General features: G+C 47.5%; 1 protein-coding gene across 3 annotated transcripts in view; it reads left to right on the top strand.

The window, feature by feature from the left end:
* The window catches only part of LOC146855075 (tetraspanin-11-like), an 899585-nt gene that overhangs the window by 762764 nt on the left and 112323 nt on the right, over nucleotides 1–24498 (top strand). For all 3 annotated transcript variants that reach the window (XM_085652574.1, XM_085652576.1, XM_085652575.1), the window contains one exon: nucleotides 15881–15964. In XM_085652574.1, the coding sequence (XP_085508700.1) occupies nucleotides 15881–15961 (81 nt within the window). In that variant the 3' untranslated portion in view covers nucleotides 15962–15964. The remainder of the gene's footprint in view (nucleotides 1–15880; nucleotides 15965–24498) is intronic.

Genomic DNA, 24498 nt, shown 5'->3' with positions numbered 1-24498 from the left:
CATTGCCTTTAAATTAAGCCTGACTGCTTTGTTTCAAGCTTTGAGGGTTAATCACAGGTTTATTTAGTGACTTTTGTGGTTCACCCTGATAAGGATTATGGTTACCATTTGAGGAGGTTTCCCACCCCTCCTCAACTAATACCCACATTTCTTACACTTACACACACAAGTGCAGTCCAGCATTCCAACATGCCCCACACCCAATTTCATCAGCTGGCCAAAAAGATTACCAAGTGCCAGGCAGAAAAAAGCCCTTAAGCTACACACAGTACTACACCCTCTGTAAACTGCATCAGAAAAACATGATAATGACAGCCTCCAGTAGACACATACTGAAACATTGATGCAACACAACAGTCAGGACCTAGAGCAGTCCAGCAATAACACCATAAGCCATATTACACTTTCCCAGATATTTCATTCTACGGGGAGCTTCCCTTTGCAACTTTGCGTGTCATGGTGCTTCTCTTCTTCCACATTACTCCCATGGGTAACGCTTTCATGCAACTACTCTCAGCAGTGAACTACTCTTTCCTGACTTAGCACATAATAGAGTAGGCCCACATGCATTTTCTCACAACAGGGTATTACACTATCCCAACTTTGCATACCATGGGGTACTCCTCACATACAACCTCTAACAGGGTGCTACTTTTTCCCAACTTCACATACCATGGGGTACTCCCCCATACAGCCTCTAGCAACAAGGTACTGATCTTTCTCCAGTTTGCACCAACACACATACACACAAGTGTACTACGCTCATTTATCTCATGACAGTGTACTGTTCTTTCCCACATCCACAACACTTGGACACGTACAACAGCATGTGCCTTCACAGCAACATGCAGATGTGTACTTCACCCTCTTCCCCACACTGTTATCTAGACTCCATATAGAGACAAAAGTTAATGATCTCCCAAACTACTCCCAAAACAACATACAGGTAGATAATTTAAACTTCCCAACTTGTCGTGCAGTACTAAACATTCTACACACTACAACCATTAATGTGTTACCAATAAGATGTATATGACACGTCAATACTGAAGAATCAAAGTAGAAACTGTTTCACAACCTAATGAACCTCAAAGCTAGTAGTTAACAAAGCATTTCTTTTTAGCAAAAGCACATTTTTAGCAGAAGCACATAGAACAATATGAACTCCATGAATGCCCAACAACCTTGCTGAATAATTAATTGAATGTCATATTTTTTCACATCACAGTTGGGCAAATGCCATGCTGGTGATGTTGCAATTTACCATAACTTAAGGAAATAGTATACCTTCAAAAAACCATGATCTAATTTCTACCTCCAATGTCCTTAAAGATAGTCCTACTTCTCTTTTTAAATTAACCAGGATGTCTTGGGTAGTCTTTCTTAAATATCTCCAGACCTGTCTCAATGAAACATCAGCTTACTACTCCTTCATAAAATAAAAGTTGACATATCCAGCGCCTCCTCTCCGACAACCAGGTCAGGTCTAGAATCCAAAACATTGATAAAAATACCTAACGAGCAAGGTGTGCTGCTCTGCTCCCAAAACCCACAGTCTCTTTTTCCAGTGCAGACTGACTCCTGGAGACAAAGGTCCCTAGTTGCCTGGTGTTGCACAGTCTACAAGACCTTTGCTTTACACCTTAAACACAGAACTAGTAGGAGCTGTGTCATCTCCTCTGGTCACTTCCTGTTGGGCGGCATAAAATAAGCAGAATGCCTTTAATTGTGCTCTTGGAGACTGTGTGCTGTCCTCCTAAAACTCTTTCAGCCCTCATGCACTCACCAGGGTTCTTGTTTGTCACCAGGCACATGCCCATCTAGTGAGGGGTATTACTCTTCCCCACATCCGCGACTCTAGATCACACACTAATATTCAATTACACCATCCACTTTCAGCATTCGAGACACCAGTTCAGACATGCAGCGTATGGAGGCACAACGGATACTACTGAGGGGAATTAGACCAAATGAAAGATCCCAAGAATAGAGATTTTTGTGATGGATAACAGTAAACTGGGAGAAAGTGATTTAAAAGAAGGGTAGCTTGACTATGGAAACATTCTTTGGGATAGGGTTAGATTAGGACCTCTCACTAATCACTGGCTAGTGCCCACTTTAGGAAAATATCATCACAACTACCATTTTAGAACACAGTTGTACTTGGAGAAGATCAGAAGAGGACTATGCTGCTGTCTGACTTTATGTGAAAAGGATTGATACCTGCCCTTCTTTTCCATGGTACCCAAAATGAGAGGTGGTTCACAAAGAACAAAGAAGGGCATCTTTCCTGAAAAGCCATCAAACCAGTAGGCTCCAGAAGCTGTGCTGGAGCCCGATGAGAAGAGAGTGACTGTGTCTGCCTCTTACTGTTATCTGTGCTCTCCTACCCTTGAATCAGTTCTTGTGGCTTTGGAGCTTGAGGAGTGACTAGGTGGAAAAACTGCAGCCTCCAAGAAAGTTGACAGTTAGAAAAATGTCAACCTTCAGCGGACTGGGACACTCAGAGCGGTTTGTCGCTCTTTTTGTCTTTGTGGGGGAAATGCAGGCCTTAAGCAGTGGACATTTCATAGCTTTTGTGGTGGAAATGTTATGACTTCTCTGGAAACTTCTTAGATTTAATAGTAACATTTCTTTTCATGTTGAAACAGTTTCTTGGCTTCTAGAAAGTGCTTCCAAGGCGCATGTACATGTGGCACTGGAGAATGCAATGCATTTTCTACGGAAACCCAAGATTTATATTTGGCTAATATGAAGCAATTTTCTTGCACTGGGTAATGAAATGTCTTGTGTTACATGGTACCGCTTTGAGTAGGTGGAGAAAATGTATGGATTATGGGGTCAATCGCATATAAACAATGGTACGGTTTGCCTCTTGTGAGAAATAGTAGAGATCTCATTTGATATCTACCTAGGGGGCAGGTGTGGCAATAGTCTGACTCTTGCAGAGTGGTTACTGTCCCTGTGGGTAACAGACACAATCCTGGCTCATGATACCATGAGGTTCACCTGTGGGATATGATCAATATTTTCCCAAATACACTAGAGGAAGGCAATATAGATACGGATGACAGCGATACCTATGGAAGAGGTGTGGCGCCGCGGCCAGGGCGACTGACTCCGGAATCTGGGGATCACGATTCGATCGCCGGCGGAAGATTAGCCCAGCATCATGTGACTCTGAGCAATAGCTTGCTTAATCTTCCCGACGGCCCCCAGCGCCTAGAGACCCTTACGGGTGATTGTTCGTGCTTTACAAATGTGGATTATTATGTAGAGAGAAATATTCAAATAAACTGTGAACTCTCACTGCAATTTACCAATTATTTTGACACTTGAGGAGAGCAAATTAAATATATGTTTTCAACCCTGACAAATTAGTTTTCCTAATGCAGAGGTGCAGCCGGACAGATGGGCAGTACTGGGGGGTGGGGGGGTCATGATGGGGTACCCAGGTGTGAAGATGTGAACAAAGCTCTACCTAGAGGGAGGACTAAGGCCTCTTCAACACTCTTCAGTACACTGTACACTAGCCTTTAAAATGAGAAATTGAACAACGTCGAAATATTTTACATTCCAAATGTTATTCCGTGACAATAATCGATGACCATGGACATCTTTGTTTTTTTTTTGTTTTTTTAAATCCTTCCTCCCTCGACATTGCTCTTTTAAATACTGAATTAGTTCGGCTGCAGTGATTTGAATTTTACATTCCGAATGTATTGGAACAAAGAAAAGTAGCTCATACATTAAATTTTTTAAATTTCCTTTTAAAGTACCCTTGCACCTAAACCTCAATTGAATTATTTTTCTTGCTTGAATATGTTAATTTTAAACAGTTAGAAACAGTTAGAAAGTACTATTGAATATCTGTTTTTCATATCATTCCGTTGAGGGAAGGCTTCATATTATCTTACGTGCAGATTTTTCGATTATCTGGCATAATAAATAAACACTGCTTCTTAACAGCAAACTGAGAAGCACGGTGGACCGCTTCTGCACCTCATGAATAGTAGGTTGGGAGGTGTCGGACTGAGATGATTAAGGCACAAGGTGCGTTGAATGAAAGTCACACGTTAGCTTGATGCAAGAGTGATACTGTAATTAAGGGCAAATGCATCCTTATCACGACACAGATGCTCAATAAAAACACAAACTTAATGTACAGACTGGACGCTTATTTTTGTCCTTAAACTTATAACGGTGAACGAGTCGTTTTTAGAATTAATAATTTAGAACATATTACCTCAACCCTTTCAAGGAGAAATAGAAAATCTGCATAATGACATACATTTTTCGGTAGCAAGGGTATGTGATATTCAAATTTTAATAGGAACTTGAAATCAGAGCGATGCCCCAGAGTTATGCTGTTTTTTCCCGCCTGAGCGCATGGGAAGCATTCCAGCAGTAATCCAGCTGTCTGTAAAAACATTTTACAGTGCCGCAGTATTCCAGCTTGGATACCGCCATTTTTATAATAGTTTGTTGTGGCAGAAGCTGTGGTGTCTGCTTGTTGTAGGTAATCCTCTTTAAAGACTCCAACCAGGAATATATTCACCCAAATAACATCACACGGGCAATTACACCGGCCACGCGGATGGAGGCATCCCATTGTCCTTTATACCCTTTTGTGGGCTGATGTCACCTGGAAGAGCTTCTGGTGTGGAAGAAGGAAAGATTGTTAAGAGGCAGAGAACTGGGAGAGGATGTGGTCTGTCGGCTAGACTGCCGACATTGGTGCTGGAAACCAGGGTTCGAGCCTCGGGTCGCGTCCACATCCTGTGATTCTGGGCAAATCACTGAATCTCCTCGTGCATGAATATGTAATGTAAATACGGTGCTCATGTACAGCACTCCAATACCTTCGGGTCGAGTTCGCGCTATATAAAAGATGCACAAAAAAAAAACCTCTTTGACTGGAGGTCGAAGGGAAGGGCACTTCATCTCTACTGTCTTACTCCCCGCTCTTGCTGGAAAGAGTGAGTAAGTGGATAGGTGTGAGTGACTGTAAGTGATTGAGAGTGTGGATATGAGTTTGTGTTGGACTTGGCCCTCTGTAGGATCACCCCCAAATGTTTTGCCTTTACCCCTCCTGTTTTCTGACCTGTTTTGCTGGTTTTCAGGACTCCGTGCACTTTACCACTGCTAACATGCGCTAAAGTCCTTGTGCTCTCTCCCCTAAACATGGTAAAGTTGACTTACACCCACTTGGCACATTTAAATTACATATAAGTCCCTAGTAAATTGGTATTGCATGTACCTAGTGTTACTAAATCAAATTCTAATAGAGGGCCTGCAGCCCTCATCTGGCACCCAATAAAGTGGCCCCATTTATGAATTGGCTTGATAGCGCAGCTGTCGCCAAGCAATTATGTGACAAACACCAGGAGAGAGGCTGTGGCTCCACCTACAAGTTGCAGCCAGGAGTACGTTTTGATCGGGCGGAAGTTGTATGCTACCACAAACAAGCATTTACAATGCAATGGTCTCGGCATTGTTAAAGTTAGAGCTATTGGCATTGCTCATGACATTCTTTTTGTTTATGTTTTTGTTTTTAAAACATTTAAAGAAACGGCATTGTTATTTACAATGTCAATAGCTTAATCTCTCTCAAATGCTAGACCTATTGCATTTGCACCCACACACAGAGCCACACACACAAACACTACTAAATAATTAGAAAAGGTGAAACAGCCAGGCCTCATTAACGTGCAAACGGTCTTTTAAAGACCTGTGAAGTGCTCTGTTGCGGCTGTGTGTGTCCCCCAGCCCGGTGTTGACATACACGATGGAGGGTGGGGGGGTGGGGCTGAAGCCCTTTAGTACAATGGCTCCTGTTACCAAACTATTAGCGCCAACCACTAACTCTGGAGACACGCCCCTTGCAGTGCCCAGCATTGCTTTCATCCACCCAATGCGAGGTAACGCCCCATTGGATCCATGGCATGGCCCACTCCCGACTGAGCATCCCGCCTCCCCGCCCCCTCCTCTTCACGAACGCCATTCCTTGCACCCAAGTGCGGGAAATAAATTACAGACCCAAGGCTTCCAGGGTGCACTCCGCCCCTACCCTTCCAAAACTTGTACCCAGATGCCCTCAACCCACTCTGTATGCCCCTCCTCATCCCTCTGTCGCACTTCACCCTTCACATGTAGCACGCTAACTGTGGCCTGATGGGCTCGAAACCCCACCCACACCTGGCACTCTCTCTCGCCTTCTCATGTTCTCTCATTTCCCCCTCCTCGTGTTCTCTCGCACTCTCTCTCTTCCCTCTCTTTCACCCCTCCCCCCACACCACTTTGTTCTGCCAAGCTCTGGCTGATGAGCGGACCTGTGCAATAGTGTTTATTTCCGATCCTTTGCCCTTGCTTTTGGAGTTTGGAGACCAGGGATGCAGTTAACCAGACTGAAAATAGTAAATACATGTCTGTAAAAGCTCCTCGGACCTAATCGGGGCATCACATGTTCTCTGAGCAGGATGGGTGGGCTGAATAAGGTGAAACAGCCAGGCCTCATTAACGTGCAAATGGTCTTTTAAAGACCTGTGAAGTGCTCTGTTGCGGCTGTGTGTGTCCCCCAGCCCGGTGTTGACATACACGATGGAGGGTGGGGGGTGGGGCTGAAGCCCTTTAGTACAATGGCTCCTGTTACCAAACTATTAGCGCCAACCACGAACTCTGGAGACACGCCCCTTGCAGTGCCCGGCATTGCTTTCAGCCACCCGATGCGAGGTAACGCCCTATTGGATCCATGGCATGGCCCACTCCCGACTGAGCATCCTGCCTCCCCGCCCCCCTCCTCTTCACGAGCGCCATTCCTTGCACCCAAGTGCGGGAAATAAATTACAGACCCAAGGCTTCCCGGGTGCTCTCCGCCCCTACCCTTCCAAAACTTGTACCCAGATGCCCCCAACCCCCTCTGTATGCCCGTCCTCATCTCTCTGCCGCACTTCATCCCTCACATGTAGCACGCTAACTGTGGCCTGATAGGCTCGAAACCCCACCCACACCTGGCTCTCTCTCTCGCCTTCTCATGTTCTCTCATTTCCCCCTCCTCGTGTTCTCTCGCACTCTCTCTCTTCCCTCTCTTTCACCCCTCCCCCCACACCACTTTGTTCTGCCAAGCTCTGGCTGATGAGCTGAGCTGTGCAATAGTGTTTATTTCTGATACTTTGCTTTTGGATTTTGGAGACCAGGGCTGCAGTTAACCAGACTGAAAATAATAAATACATGTGTGTAAAAGCTCCTCGGACCTAATCGGGGCATCACGTGTTCTCTGAGCAGGATGGGTGGGCTGAAAAAGGTGAAACAGCCAGGCCTCATTAACGTGCAAACGGTCTTATAAAGACCTGTGAAGTGCTCTGTTGTGGCTTTGTATGTCCCCCAGCCCGGTGTTGACATATACAATGGAGGGTGAGGGGTGGGGCTGAAGCCCTTTAGTACAATGGCTCCTGTTACCAAACTATTAACGCCAACCACTAACTCTGGAGACACGCCCCTTGCAGTGCCCGGCATTGCTTTCATCCACCCGATGCGAGGTAACGCCCTATTGGATCCATGGCATGGCCCACTCCCGACTGTGCATCCCGCCTCCCCGCCCCCCTCCTCTTCACGAGCGCCATTCCTTGCACCAAAGTGCGGGAAATAAATTACAGACCCAAGCCTTCCAGGGTGCACTCCACCCCTACCCTTCCAAAACTTGTACCGAGATGCCCCCAACCCACTCTGTATGCCCCTCCTCATCCCTCTGCCGCACTTCACCCCTCACATGTAGCACGCTAACTGTGGCCTGATGGGCTCGAAACCCCACCCACACCTGGCACTCTCTCTCGCCTTCTCATGTTCTCTCATTTCCCCCTCCTCGTGTTCTCTCGCACTCTCTCTCTTCCCTCTCTTTCACCCCTCCCCCCACACCACTTTGTTCTGCCATGCTCTGGCTGATCAGCTGACCTGTGCAATAGTGTTTATTTCCAATCCTTTGCCCTTGCTTTTGGAGTTTGGAGACCAGGGCTGCAGTTAACCAGACTGAAAATAGTAAATACATGTCTGTAAAAGCACCTCGGACCTAATCGCGGCATCACATGTTCTCTGAGCAGGATGGGTGGGCTGAATAAGGTGAAACAGCCAGGCCTCATTAACGTGCAAATGGTCTTTTAAAGACCTGTGAAGTGCTCTGTTGCGGCTGTGTGTGTCCCCCAGCCCGGTGTTGACATACACGATGGAGGGTGGGGGGGTGGGGCTGAAGCCCTTTAGTACAATGGCTCCTGTCACCAAACTATTAGCGCCAACCACGAACTCTGGAGACACGCCCCTTGCAGTGCCCGGCATTGCTTTCAGCCACCCGATGCGAGGTAACGCCCTATTGGATCCATGGCATGGCCCACTCCCGACTGAGCATCCAGCCTCCCCGCCCCCCTCCTCTTCACGAGCGCCATTCCTTGCACCCAAGTGCGGGAAATAAATTACAGACCCAAGCCTTCCCGGGTTCACTCCGCCCCTACCCTTCCAAAACTTGTACCCAGATGCCCCCAACCCCCTCTGTATGCCCGTCCTCATCCCTCTGCCGCACTTCATCCCTCACATGTAGCACGCTAACTGTGGCCTGATGGGCTCGAAACCCCACCCACACCTGGCACTCTCTCTCGCCTTCTCATGTTCTCTCATTTCCCCCTCCTCGTGTTCTCTCGCACTCTCTCTCTTCCCTCTCTTTCACCCCTCCCCCCACACCACTTTGTTTTGCCAAGCTCTGGCTGATGAGCTGAGCTGTGCAATAGTGTTTATTTCCGATCCTTTGCTTTTGGATTTTGGAGACCAGGGCTGCAGTTAACCAGACTGAAAATAGTAAATACATGTGTGTAAAAGCTCCTCGGACCTAATCGGGGCATCACGTGTTCTCTGAGCAGGATGGGTGGGCTGAATAAGGTGAAACAGCCAGGCCTCATTAACGTGCAAATGGTCTTTTAAAGACCTGTGAAGTGCTCTGTTGCGGCTGTGTGTGTCCCCCAGCCCGGTGTTGACATACACGATGGAGGGTGGGGGGTGGGGCTGAAGCCCTTTAGTACAATGGCTCCTGTTACCAAACTATTAGCGCCAACCACGAACTCTAGAGACACGCCCCTTGCAGTGCCCGGCATTGCTTTCAGCCACCCGATGCGAGGTAACGCCCTATTGGATCCATGGCATGGCCCACTCCCGACTGAGCATCCTGCCTCCCCGCCCCCCTCCTCTTCACGAGCGCCATTCCTTGCACCCAAGTGCGGGAAATAAATTACAGACCCAAGGCTTCCCGGGTGCACTCCGCCCCTACCCTTCCAAAACTTGTACCCAGATGCCCCCAACCCCCTCTGTATGCCCGTCCTCATCTCTCTGCCGCACTTCATCCCTCACATGTAGCACGCTAACTGTGGCCTGATAGGCTCGAAACCCCACCCACACCTGGCTCTCTCTCTCGCCTTCTCATGTTCTCTCATTTCCCCCTCCTCGTGTTCTCTCGCACTCTCTCTCTTCCCTCTCTTTCACCCCTCCCCCCACACCACTTTGTTCTGCCAAGCTCTGGCTGATGAGCTGAGCTGTGCAATAGTGTTTATTTCTGATACTTTGCTTTTGGATTTTGGAGACCAGGGCTGCAGTTAACCAGACTGAAAATAATAAATACATGTGTGTAAAAGCTCCTCGGACCTAATCGGGGCATCACGTGTTCTCTGAGCAGGATGGGTGGGCTGAAAAAGGTGAAACAGCCAGGCCTCATTAACGTGCAAACGGTCTTATAAAGACCTGTGAAGTGCTCTGTTGTGGCTTTGTATGTCCCCCAGCCCGGTGTTGACATATACAATGGAGGGTGAGGGGTGGGGCTGAAGCCCTTTAGTACAATGGCTCCTGTTACCAAACTATTAACGCCAACCACTAACTCTGGAGACACGCCCCTTGCAGTGCCCGGCATTGCTTTCATCCACCCGATGCGAGGTAACGCCCTATTGGATCCATGGCATGGCCCACTCCCGACTGAGCATCCCGCCTCCCCGCCCCCCTCCTCTTCACGAGCGCCATTCCTTGCACCAAAGTGCGGGAAATAAATTACAGACCCAAGCCTTCCAGGGTGCACTCCACCCCTACCCTTCCAAAACTTGTACCGAGATGCCCCCAACCCACTCTGTATGCCCCTCCTCATCCCTCTGCCGCACTTCACCCCTCACATGTAGCACGCTAACTGTGGCCTGATGGGCTCGAAACCCCACCCACACCTGGCACTCTCTCTCGCCTTCTCATGTTCTCTCATTTCCCCCTCCTCGTGTTCTCTCGCACTCTCTCTCTTCCCTCTCTTTCACCCCTCCCCCCACACCACTTTGTTCTGCCATGCTCTGGCTGATCAGCTGACCTGTGCAATAGTGTTTATTTCCGATCCTTTGCCCTTGCTTTTGGAGTTTGGAGACCAGGGCTGCAGTTAACCAGACTGAAAATAGTAAATACATGTCTGTAAAAGCACCTGGGACCTAATCGCGGCATCACATGTTCTCTGAGCAGGATGGGTGGGCTGAATAAGGTGAAACAGCCAGGCCTCATTAACGTGCAAATGGTCTTTTAAAGACCTGTGAAGTGCTCTGTTGCGGCTGTGTGTGTCCCCCAGCCCGGTGTTGACATACACGATGGAGGGTGGGGGGGTGGGGCTGAAGCCCTTTAGTACAATGGCTCCTGTCACCAAACTATTAGCGCCAACCACGAACTCTGGAGACACGCCCCTTGCAGTGCCCGGCATTGCTTTCAGCCACCCGATGCGAGGTAACGCCCTATTGGATCCATGGCATGGCCCACTCCCGACTGAGCATCCAGCCTCCCCGCCCCCTCCTCTTCACGAGCGCCATTCCTTGCACCCAAGTGCGGGAAATAAATTACAGACCCAAGCCTTCCCGGGTTCACTCCGCCCCTACCCTTCCAAAACTTGTACCCAGATGCCCCCAACCCCCTCTGTATGCCCGTCCTCATCCCTCTGCCGCACTTCATCCCTCACATGTAGCACGCTAACTGTGGCCTGATGGGCTCGAAACCCCACCCACACCTGGCACTCTCTCTCGCCTTCTCATGTTCTCTCATTTCCCCCTCCTCGTGTTCTCTCGCACTCTCTCTCTTCCCTCTCTTTCACCCCTCCCCCCACACCACTTTGTTTTGCCAAGCTCTGGCTGATGAGCTGAGCTGTGCAATAGTGTTTATTTCCGATCCTTTGCTTTTGGATTTTGGAGACCAGGGCTGCAGTTAACCAGACTGAAAATAGTAAATACATGTGTGTAAAAGCTCCTCGGACCTAATCGGGGCATCACGTGTTCTCTGAGCAGGATGGGTGGGCTGAATAAGGTGAAACAGCCAGGCCTCATTAACGTGCAAACGGTCTTTTAAAGACCTGTGAAGTGCTCTGTTGCGGCTTTGTGTGTCCCCCAGCCTGGTGTTGACATACACGATGGAGGGTGGGGCTGAAGCCCTTTAGTACAATGGCTCCTGTTACCAAACTATTAACGCCAACTACTAACTCTGGAGACACGCCCTTGCAGTGCCCGGCATTGCTTTCATCCACCCGATGCGAGGTAACGCCCTATTGGATCCATGGCATGGCCCACTCCCGACTGAGCATCCCGCCTCCCCGCCCCCTCCTCTTCACGAGCGCCATTCCTTGCACCCAAGTGCGGGAAATAAATTACAGACCCAAGCCTTCCCGGGTGCACTCAGCCCCACCCTTCCAAGACTTGTACCCAGATGCCCCCAACCCCCTCTGTATGCCCGTCCTCATCCCTCTGCCGCACTTCATCCCTCACATGTAGCACGCTAACTGTGGCCTGATGGGCTCGAAACCCCACCCACACCTGGCACTCTCTCTCGCCTTCTCATGTTCTCTCATTTCCCCCTCCTCGTGTTCTCTCGCACTCTCTTCCCTCTCTTTCACCCCTCCCCCACACCACTTTGTTCTGCCAAGCTCTGGCTGATGAGCTGACCTGTGCAATAGTGTTTATTTCCGATCCTTTGCCCTTGCTTTTGGAGTTTGGAGACCAGGGCTGCAGTTAACCAGACTGAAAATAGTAAATACATGTCTGTAAAAGCTCCTCGTACCTAATCGGGGCATCACGTGTTCTCTGAGCAGGATGGGTGGGCTGAGGCCCCATAGTGCAGGGCAGTTGTCTTAAATTGCATGTTGCTGGTATCTTGTTTCACCTTCAAGCCACGAGGCTGTGCTCTGGTTGGGCCACCGAAGCCCTGGTCTCGAGGATTCTGTCACAGGCTGGAGACAGATTTCACTCCCCGTTTGCTCATCAGCTGCATTGGGTCAAGAGTCCCCCCACTCTATCATTCAATGCCTGGACAGGCCGTGATAAAACATGAGCAGGGTTGCACGCAGGGTCCGACGTGTGGCAGCACATGGATTGCCCGAAAGCAGGGGGAGAGGACGAGCACACCACTGCCTTTCTCCGAGGTGAAGCGGAAATGCCTCGGAGAAAGGCAGCGGCGTTTTTGGATTCGGGGACGTGTTTTCTGATTCAGGGGCGTTTAAACACGCCCAGCGAAAAGCAACGAAAAAACACGCCCCCGAATCCGAAAAGGAGGGGGCCTGTTCGGAGTGACGGACCTCTTCTCTAATGGCTGGCCAGCATTCAAGAGGCCAGCCAATGGAGAAGAGGAGAGAAGAGGGGCGGGTTCAAGCCCCTCTTCTCCAAGTCATTATATCTCGCGAGCTAGACTGCGCAAGCGCAGCCTTCGCTAGCCGAGACCTAAAAAGGGCTTTCCCGCCACAGAGCTGTTTTCATTTTGTTTATTTTTCAAACTGCCTGATATTGAGCTTTCAGGGGCGCACACATGGCATTGTACAGCTATTAAGGTGCCTTAGATAACTAGATATTTTATGGTGTTTTCCTGTGGCAGCAGCACAGATGGGAGAAGGGCAGTCATTAACCAATATGGAGTTTTAGATCTGGCTTGACAGTACAACTGCTACCTGACCTTTTTACCTATACCTATATTATTCTACAGTTCTTTGCTTCCACACAAATACATACCCATCCCCATGCTATCTACTTATAATGCTCCTCATTACTGTACAACATCTCTGTCAAGCCAGACCTATTGTCATTGTCAGTGTTTGTAAAACATGTCACAAGTTTGCCATTGCAGCCTGTGTGCAGTTATTTATTTTATTTTTTGCAGTTTTATATTGCACAAACTCGACCTAAAGGTCTTGGAGCACTTTACATGAGCACCAGTTACATTACACAAGGACACATTCATTTTAGGAACAAGTAAATTAAGTGATTTTCTTAGAATCACAGGATGTTGAGCCAACACCAAGACACAAACCTGGTTCCCCAAATCCAAAATTGGCAACTTTGGCTCTTACGCCACATTTTCTCCCCACACCCTCTCCTCTTCAGTTTTAAACTTCCATTTTGACATGGTGAACTAAACCTTTTGCCAGACTTAATATATCCTTTTTCACACTTATAAGTCACCCCTATAGTAGGCCCTAAACAAATCATTGGGCATGGTGCAGTTTATCTAAAAGTTGGACATGTAATTTTGAGTTTTACATTATCTGGTAGTGTAAAACTCTTAAATTGCTTTTCACTACTGCAAGGCCTACCTCTTGGACATTGGATTACCTTATTACACTTAATAAGTGATCACTTTTGTTAGGGAACAGGTAAAAATACCATGTTTGATCTCCAGTGAGTTGTAATTTAAAACCCCATTTAATGGTAAAGTAGGATTTTAAATCATAATTCTGAAAATGGCAGTTTGAGAAAGTTGGTATTTTCTTGTCCTAACCATCTGGTGCCTGCAGCCTGTGTCAGTATCACAAAGGAGGACTGGTGTTTGTAGGATGGGCCTTACTGTCCTGATGGGTTGAGGTGGAGTTGTCACATACCACACTTACATTTTTAGGGAACTGCCTCAGCACACAAAGTACTTCACACAAGCCTTTTTTCACCCAAGACATCCAGAGATCAGCGCTGAGAGGAAAGAAATTGCAGAACCATCTGAGGGGGGACAACTCGATAAGCTTCTCCCATTTCAAAGCTGGCGCCAGGTATAAATATTGGACCCTGAGACCCAATCTTCAGTACTCCCCTGGATCTATGGAAGACTACAGAAGGACTGCTGTGTGCTCCAGAGGGCCGACCTGCTGCTTGAAGTCTGCCATGTTCTTCAGAGGACCGCCCTGCTGCTTTAGGTCTGACTTGCTGCTTGAAGGTGAGAGGAAAAGCTCTTGGAACCCAGGAATCCAAAGTGACTCCTGGTCCGAGCTACAGGGACACAACAAGCTCTAGAGGTCTCCCTGTCCCTGTCCAGATGACCTGTTGCACCTGGCTCTGCCTGAACCTGTAACTGGACCTACCAGCACCTGCAACTAGACCTGCATGAGCCCTGCTGCCCTCTGCTGGAATGAGTTCCTGATCCCAAGGAGGTACCGCAACAGGTCCTGAACCCTTGGTTGCCATCACTTGAGCTCCGTTTTTTGAAATCCTGAAGTTTTTAACTTTGTATCGGACTATGAGAAGGTAGCTTTTTACATGGAAATAACCTGGTCCTTGTATCTGGCCTGCACTCCATTGTGGTTGGCTTGAACTTGTGACTTTGTCCCACTCTAGCATGACCAGATACCCACTGGAAGCGCTTTCTGCTTCTTGGTGCTATTTTCATTTAAGCCTTTAAAATTGCATATCTCCGGTTCTTCTGACTGGGTTTTTGTCTTTTTGTTCAAAAATTGTATTTATTAATATTTACTCTATTTTTCTAAATTGGTGTAGGATATCTCATGTCATGTTTTCACTTTTTTGCTGTCTGTGTGCTGCATACATACTTAACACAGTGCCTCTAAGTTAAGCCTGACTGCTTTTGTGCCAAGCTACCAAAGGGTTAATCCCAGGTTAATTTAGTGAATTTATGGTTCACCCTGACAACAATTGTGGTTGTTACTTGTGAAGGTCTGTTGGAAGCTGTCCTCATCCTCCACCTTCTGCCATGCTCAACAAGGGAAATCAAAAATGTATCCCTCTGACTTTATAACTCAGACTCACACAACACACACGGAGTACGGCTACCATGCATGTGCTACACATGCACTGCACAAACAGCCCACAACATTTACACAGGAGGCCATTGTAATTAACACAACCGCAGAACTTTACACACTGGGGTCAGAGAAACACGCTGTTACTGACACAGAGAAAATGATCTGGTCAGACTACAAATTCGTACACTGCCACCACCTCTAGGTGATACACACACAGCATGTACAGAGTGCCCTGAGGCCCACAAGTGGGCACACTTGGTGCACTCCTACAGATCACAGGACAGGGATTGAAACTTACATTGTCAAGGACAGACAGGGCTAGTGTGATGCCAGGACCATCCTAACAGTCTACCAGCTTCATATGCAGTTGAGCAATCGGTGTAGAGGTTCATGTCTATTTATGAAACTGGATATTCCCGCCTAACAGGGGATAATGCACCCCACCACTGATCCATCAGAGAAGAAGTTAGTTTTTCTCACTTGCTGGGGTTCAGGGGAAATATTATACCCTGCTTAGTATACGGAACCAGTGAGACTGTAAGTGGAATTAATGGCAACTGTCCCCAAGCAGCAATATCAGTTGTGATGCTGACACTGGCAGCAGCATCATTGATTAGCAATAATGTGGTACCAGTCATATGACCCGTCTTTGTACATCTTTTCACCACCCACGGGGAACGCTATGCTAATCAGACTGTTTTTCATATGTTAACTGCACCACACTCACCCACACATGTATAACTCATTAAGATGCATTTGTATTTTGATGAAAAGAAAAACATTACAGTGTTTAATCAATTGTGCTTTTTCTCTTTAATCATCCCACAATAGCTCGTTGGTGCAGGCCTCACTGCCTGTTTCCTCTGTGTTCTCTACAAGGAAGAAGAAGAGGATTCTTATTCGGCGATGTGATTGGTTAGATCCCTTTTCTCTTTCCTACGTGTGCCCCGCGTGAAGAGCATGTTCGGCTGAGCACTGCTCAGAGCTTGAATGGCCCGGGTACCTTTCAGCTGTGTTTGGTGAAATCCTGCATGGCGCTAGGGCACTGGCTGCACAGGTATTACTGATAACAAAGCATGGTCGTGCTACCTACGTTGTGCTTGTTAATGTGCTGTTGCCTTTATCTTTGCACATACCTCAAACATTCTGCATGTTATTTAAATTTTTGGACCGATTTTAATTATATGCATTATAGACTTCTGCCTCATGCAACCGTTCTAGTGATGGCATTTAGAACATTCCTGGTCACAATAAATGTCACTGGTATCCTTAGTGAGCCAACAAGATTGTGTACATTCAGGTTAAGGCGCCTATTGCTGAAGTGGCACCTGTACTACATTGAAAAGATCATAGTCCTATCAGTCAGTCAAATTTCTGTATTTCACAGTGTGTCCAATGCATATAAAGTACTCAAGATAAAACAAAAATACCAGTAAAAGTTATACATATAACATAATGTGTTATGCATCATAATAACACGATTACAATCCACATTCAAAATCCTAAATTTAAAAAGGTGATCATTGGAAAAAATTGTAAAGTGCAATGTGCCATCAAAATGAATCAATAGTCGCCTCACCTTTGTCCTTCGCTCTGCCAGTCTTTCATGGCCCTTCTGTGGTTCAGAGAGGACCAGAGAAATGCAGCTGTGGCATTACATACAAAGGGACGAATCAATTGTTTGGTAAAAAGAGGGAGTATAAATATTTTCCTTTGTAGCTCGTAAAAGCTGCAAACAAAACAATAAGTGCAGGTTGGACTGTGCTGACCTTTCAGCACAGAGACAAGATGGAAAATCATGCAGCGAATACACATTCTTTGGAAAGCCCATCATCACAGGAATGAGATTCAAAGGGAACCTTACTAGAATACAACGGTGTCGAGGATTTGTCACGAATGTTAAGTATGAGTCACCGATTTGAGTGGAGAAGGACACGTAAGGTACATGTTTACTGAAGGTTTATGACGACTGAATTCACTTCTCTCTCCTGCAATCTCTCTCAAAAGATTTGTTTGATTCTTGCTTTAGATACAGTCGTACAGCTGGATGGATTAGCATATAGATCTTCCAAACCCCAAAAGCCGAATGTAGATTTCAAGTGTTGCAGCCAAGCGATCTTATGTCTACGGCTAAACTGTCCCTGATAAAAAATTTCAGTCAGTTTGAGAGTCTCTCTCCTCCAAATCGAGTGCCATAACAAAACTGCTGCTAGCCTCACAATATTGGTAAGATATGAGCCACAAATTCAACATGGCAGTTATAATTTGAACAATAAAGTGGGAGGGCTCATAACCTTTTGCAAAATCCACCCTCTATTCTTTGTAAGGGGCCGATGGCCACCATCCCCCAAACCCCCGCTACATACGTCGCTGTAGATATAGCTTTTGCAGCATACACCTTTTTAATTACCTCGATGGGCTTAGACCCAAGCTTCTTAATGAAGCTAAAAATGGCCCTTGCACTTTATACCATAACTAGGGCTCTGTTGTCCATCATGTTTGACCATGTGTGTTTTATATCAAACAGGACCCCCGGTAAGAAAAGGTGTCCACCACTGCCAGCCTGTGTGACTCTATATGGAGCACTGAAAGTCTGTTGGAGATAGCCCCTGACACTAGTACAAAGGATTTCGCTTCATTAACACGCATGTCCAGACTAATCATAAACTTAGAGTAGGCTTCTATACGTTTTTGTAGCGCCACCCCAGTTCTTGCAGTTAACACTGCGTCATTTGCATAAAGCAGTTTAGGGAGGGGTACTGCATTAAAAACTGGTGCATCTTTCGTAGACCCAATCACGGCTACCTGCACCCCGTTAGTATAGATTGAAAATAAAAAGGGGGCGAGAACGTAGCCCTGTCTTACATCCCATTTGACAAAGCTCATGCACTCTCCATCCCTAACATAACGGACACAGTGGTAGCTTGAGCATACATCTGATGAATAAAATTAATTATAGTTGCCTCGACGCCCAACTTTTCCATAATAATCCATAACTTGGAGTGGGTGATATAATCAAAAGCGTCCAACAGATCCGTAAAGTCCATATAGATCTGCTCGGGCTTCGCTATCATATATTTGGCTATGGTCAAACTCAAATTGAGGGATTGATCTGTGTTACACTTGCCTTTTTGCAAACCGTTTTGAGAGGATTTCAAGATTTTCCTCTCTCTGGCCCAATCATCCAGCCTATTCAACTGAGGGCGCATCATCAGTTTTGCAATGCTATCTAACAGGGATATGGGTCTGTAATTTTGTGAATTGGACTTGTCCCCCTTTTTGTAAATAGGGATTATTATCATGCTGTTCCATGAGGCTGGGGGACCCAACTTATTTATGACATTAAAAACATTGGTTAAAAGTGGAGCCCAGAGATCTTGTAAGGCTAAGTAAAAATCTATTGGGACCCCATCTGGCCCTGGGGCCTTTGGGGCACTACATTAGGCCAGTCCCGATCTCACCTCTGCCATATCAAAACCCAAAAATGCCTTAAGAATTCCTATCAATCAATCTACATTTACAAAGAGCACTCTGACACCTCTAGGGGTATCTGGACGCTGTGCCTCTATCGAAGAGCCAGTTCTTGAGTCTCTTTCTGAAGTCTGCCAGCGAGGGGGCCATATGGAGCTGGAGGGAGAGGTAGGTCCAGGTCTTGCCGGCGATATAGGAGAAGGAGCGTCCGCCGCTGCGGGTGTGGCAGATGCAGGGGGTGTGTGCGAGGGTGAGTGAAGAGAACTGTAGGTGTCTGGCAGGTTGGTGGAAGTTCAGTCGATAGTTGCGGTAGGTAGGTCCTAGGTCATGGAGGGCTTTGCAGGCGCACGGGAGGATCTTGAACTGGCATCCTTCTTGGATGGGAAGCCAGTGGAGGTCTCTGAGGTGGGGGGCAATGTGGGGTCATTTGGGAAAGTCCAGGATGAATCTGGCAGCAGTGTTCTGTATGGTCTAGAGTCTTCTGAGGAGCTGGTTGGGGATGCTGTTGTAGAGGGAATTGCCGTAGTTGAGGAGGCTGGTGACGAGGGCCTGAGTGACAGTCTTCCTGGTGTTGGTTGGGATCTAACTGAAGATTCTGCGAAGCATGCGAAGTGTGTGGAAGCAGGAGGAGGTGACTGCGTTAACTTGTCAGTTCATGATCAGTTGGCTGTCGAGGATGATGCTGAGGTTGTATGCATGGTCTGTCGTTGTGGGTGTGGGTCCGAGTTCTGCAGGCCACCAGCTGTGGTCCCATGCAGAGGTGTTCTTCCTGAAGATCAATACTTCAGTTTGGTCTAAGTTGAGTTGGAGGCAGTTGTCTTTCATCCATTTAGCTACGTTGGTCATGGCATTGCAGAAGTTGGTTTTGGCATTGGCGGGGTCCCGGGGGAGTGAGAGGATCAGTTGTGTGTTGTCTGTGTAGGAGATTGTTGAATCTGTGGGATCTGACAACGTCTGAGAGGGGGGTCATGTCGATGTTGAACAGGGTGGGGCTGAGGGATGATCTTTGTGGTATGCCGCATATGATGTCTTTGGGTATAGAGGTGAAGGGAGGCAGTCGGATGCTCTCTGTGCGTCATGTGAGGAAAGAGGTGATCCACTTGAGGGCATCTTGCTGTATGCCTATGTTGTGGTGTCTGTTGATGAGGGTGTTGTGGGAGACTCGCCGCGGAGAGGTGGAGGAGGATCAGGGCCACAGTTTCTCCATGGTCGAGGAGTATTCTGATGTCATCTGTGGCGGCAATCTGCGATGTCTGTGCTGTGGTTGTCACGGAATCCCGATTAGGATGTGTCCAGTAGGTGGTTTTGTTCCAGAAATTTAGAAAGCTGCTGGTTGATGGCTTTCTTGAGAACTTTGGCTGGGTAGGGGAGCAGGGAGATTGGAAGATACTTTTTTAGATTGTTGGGGTTGGCGAAGACTTTTTTTAGGAGGGGTCTGACATGTGCGTGTTTCCATCTGTCCAGGAAGGTTGCTGTGGAGATGGAGGTGTTGAGGATGCTGGTGAGGTACGTGCTGTTTGGGTTCATTGTGCCGCTGTAGAGATGGTGGGGGTAGGGGTTGGTGGGTGCCCCGGAGTGGATGGAAGACATGATGGCTGAGGTGGTCAGGGCAGAGAGTGGTGACCAGGTGGTGATGGTTCGGCTGGTGTGTGCTGGTTGGTTGAGGTTGTCGGGATGATGGTGGAGGTTTGGATGTTGAAATTGTTGTAGATGTTGGTGATCCTACTCTGGAAGTAGTCTGAGAGGGTGTCACAGAGTTCTTGGGATGGGTGGATGGTGTTCTCTATGGCTGTCGGGTTGGAGAATTCTGTGACTATTTTGAAGAGTTCCTTTGTGTGGTTGGCAGCAGAGTCGATGCGAGTGTTGATGGCTGCTTTCTTGGCTTCTTTGATGTGCCGGTGGTAGGTGCTGAGGGCTGTTTTGTGAGAGGCTCTGTCAGCAGGGTTCTTGGTGGCGTGTTATCATTTCTCCAGTATGTGGCAGTTGCGCTTCGTGGTCCTGAGTTCTGGGGTGTATCAGCTGACATGTTTGGGGTTCTTGTTGGTTTTTGTGGGCTTCAGTTTGTTTTGTGGTAGGAAAAGAACTGTGTAGTTGAAAATATTTTTTATTAACTAAAGCCATTAATTGTGAAGTCAAGCTGTGCTGGGGTTCCCCTCAGATACAAGGTAGCCTCCTCATGCTGGGTTTTATGTATACTTCAATTAGTTAAGTAATTGTGTTTATATTGTATGTTTTAGAATGAATGAACCCCAAAAATATGTGAGAGTGCCTTACAAGTAGAGAACTGATAAAGGAAGCATGGCTACACCTGCGAACAAATGGCAAGTAATAGCAGGAATTGCATGGTACAGACAAAGGGGTCCTGATGGACAAACTCAGAAATGTGCGATTTCGAAATTGTGAAAATGACGTAATCACAGCAGAATGGAGCACTAGAAATGAGGGCCCCAGCGATTTACAGTCGAAACCCTCTTCTTGTGGGGGGGCACATTCGTGTTTTTTAGACTTGCTAATTTTATTTTTGTTTTCCTCATTTACATTTTCCATTATCGGATTCGGTGCCGTGGCTCATGCAGTTGCCGGCTTTGGAATACACTGCTCGCATCACTGTGCTCAGAACCAGTTTTCCTAATTTCAATTTCAGATTTCCTTCCCTGTAGACCAGCCTTGAGCAGATCAACTTTTGTGTCGCGCGCTATATGAATGCCCTGACCTTTGATTTGTGGCATGGTAACAAAACAAAAGGGTTTTGGGGCACACAAAATCTATTTTAGGCACACCCTGGTTTGAGTATTATAGAAAATCTTCATTTGTGTGCTCATAGTGTTAAGATAGCTAGTCTCCATATAGAGATTGCAAATCTTGTTGGAATAATACTGTATCGAGCAATCATGTTCCTGCAGAACTGGTGAATTTAATTACACATTAATGGCATGCTAAAGATAAATAGATCTTCTCCAAATTGGACAGCCTGTGAATGTTAGTGATTGAGCATTATAATATACTATTAATGTTAGTAATTAAGAATTATAAAAGATTTATTTTTAGTTGAGGGTTTACAATGTTAGTAATTAAGAATTATAAAAGATTTATTTTTAGTTGAGGGTTTACCTCATGATTAAGTATTGGGTTGTATAATATGCGGGGACCTTAATTAAAGTAATTGCTCATTCATTAACGTGTTAAGCTCAAGTGAAGTTTGTTTAAATGCAAGCTGTGTTCATTTCAGTTGTACCATCTGAAGAATAAAAGTTCACCATTTCGATTTCTAGGCCATATTTTGCTCATCTCATTCCCCTGTTTAATGTCTGTTGCAAACAGCTGTACATTAAATATCTTTTTTTGCATCTTTGTAATGCAGGAATTGGACAACACAGAGACACTTTAGCAGTGAACTCTCTCGAGAGCACTATAACATTTAGAGAAAAAGAAGAAGGGACCAGTAGATGAGGAAGTTGCCAAAGGGCACTAGACATGCATACTTCAACAAATAAAAAACAAGCATTTGCAATGCAATAGGACTCGCATTTGTGAGAGTTTAAGCTATTGGCATTGTAAATGACAATGCCTATTATTTATCTGTTTTGCTAATTAACACATACATAAAAGGCATTGTCATTTACAATGCCAATAGCGCAAACTCTTGTAAATGCGAGACCTATTCAAATAAGAGGCCGCCGTTGTCCCGGGCTGCGCGGAAAGTTAAAGCAAGCATGGCGCGCTGAATGTTGCAGGAAAGTATGTCGTGCCTGCAGTAGGAGAAACCCATTAAAGAAAATAGACCTACAGACTAAAAAAGACATACTGTGTAACAACCAAAGTAAAAGGGAAAGTCCTTATGGGAGGTTACAAATGAAGACAATGCGGTACTAAGGAGGGACTAACAAGCCTATTAACGAATCAGAAGCCAGCATTTACAAAAAGCAATGACATAAGCCAATGACAAATATGGGTGGAGAGTGGGCGGGGCTTCAATTCCGTACTCCAATACAGCATGCCACAGAGCAGCACATTCGCTGCTCAGGCTCAACCTAAGAAACGGTAGCCACAAACTCAGCCTATTTTAAATGGTCAGGTGGAAATATTAAGTGGTAATATTATTTTTGTTTCCTCTGCGGCCCCAACTTGCTTCCCCCCCTCACCTGTCGGGCCCTTCCCGGCCGCAACCATCTCCTCCCAAACAGCAACGGAGACATGACCTCTTCCGTAGGAGGGGGGAGCGGCGGGGGGACCGATCACGATCGCCCGGGGCTGAATCCCAATTGCTGATCTCTTCTGAGGCCCCTCCAAATCTGGATGACCACAGCCGAGCCAGTTCAATGATAAACTTGAACCATGAACACGACCCTGCTTCGACGTTGTGCCCGGCCCTCTCTGACTCAGACCTGTCTCGGAGTCCCGTGCTCTGGGAGTCCGGCAGTACGGGAAGGATGCCGGACTCTGACTGTGGGGTCCCATGGAAGTGGAGCTAACTCTTGGGGCTCGTGGCAGTAATATTCAACTGTTGACACTGAGTTATCCGTCTATATGGAGGGGTCATCGCCATCGCCACGAGTTGCCCTGCTAACCGTTTTAGTGTAGCTTCTTGTTTTTGTTTTTGTTTTGGGTGACAGATGCTTCGGGTTTGGATGTATAGGGTGGGGGGTGTTGGGAGGGGCTCGGGGAGGGGGGGTTTGTTGCCCTCCCTATTTTGTTCGTTTTGACTCCGTTCAAGTCACTGTTCACAGCTTTGTTTGCACCGATGTTTTTTTTTCTTTCTGACAACCCACTGCACACACATGCCATCTTCACTGACAGGGGGCCATACCACCATGCACCAGCCTCATCTTTCTATCACGGCCGCAATGCATCATCTCGCCTGAGGCCTAGGCCTCCCCCAGCTCTTCTCTCCCCGTGCCAGCTGCTTTCCAGATGCCCATACACGGTAGGTCCCTCCACATCTTGTCGTGGAACGTCAATGGGTTGCTAGACCGCATCATACGCACTGCCATCCTCAGGAGCGCCCAGCGCCAGTCTCCTGACATGCTCCTCCTTCAGAAGACACACCTCCTGGGAACCCAGTGCTCCTTCCTTGCCTGGTATGGGTTCGATGGGGTCTGGCACTCAGGTTTCACACAGGGCTCCCGGGGGGTGGCTATACTGACTCGGCGAGGGCTCCCCTTCACCCCACTACACGTGTCGATCGACGCGCAGGGCCGTTATGTGGCCCTGTCCGGTAGGCTTGAGGGACAGGTCGTCAACCTCCTTTCAGTGTACATTCCTCCAGCCACGCTCCCCTCTACTCTTCTACTCTTCATCACCTTACGGAGGCGATCTCTGCTCTGCGCCAAGGTCAAACCATAATTGGGGGGTACTTCAAGGCGGTAATGCAGCCGACCTTCGACGCCACGGAGGATCCCTCCTCATCACGCCTCACCTGAAACAACTATCGGACTGGTCATCTGCCCTTGGTCTATGTGACACCTGGAGGAATTGGCACTCCTGTGGGAAACAATACACTCACACTTCAGCAGGTCACCATACCCACTCCCGTATTGACGAGCTCCTCCTCCCCGCCACCGACTGCCAATTGGTCTCCAGTGTTTCTATTCTCCCGCGGGGAATCTCAGATCACTCCACTATTTCTCTCTGCTTGTGAAATACTACCGGGTGTGCGTTTGGTCTGGCGGTTCAACGCGTAGTTTTTGCAAGACACGGAGGTCAAGGACACGCTCGTGGTAGAGTTGAAACACTATTTTCTGGCCAATAAGGGCTCGGTTCCCTCTGCTGGCACACTGTGGGAAGCCGGCAAGGCCACCATACATGGGGTGACCAGAGGCCTGATCCACCCGAAACGGGCGGAACAAACTGCTCGCTTGACTCAGCTCGAAGCGCAGGCCACGCGGCTGGAGGTGATCTCTGGTGATACAGAGGACTCCCACTCGGCCAGACAACTTGCGATGCTTCGCGAACAGATCCGCCAGATCTCCCTAGACTCG

This window comes from Triturus cristatus, chromosome 4_1 (genome assembly GCF_964204655.1).
Source record: "Triturus cristatus chromosome 4_1, aTriCri1.1, whole genome shotgun sequence".
NCBI lineage: Eukaryota > Metazoa > Chordata > Amphibia > Caudata > Salamandridae > Triturus > Triturus cristatus.
This window is presented reverse-complemented; position numbering and strand designations above follow the sequence as displayed.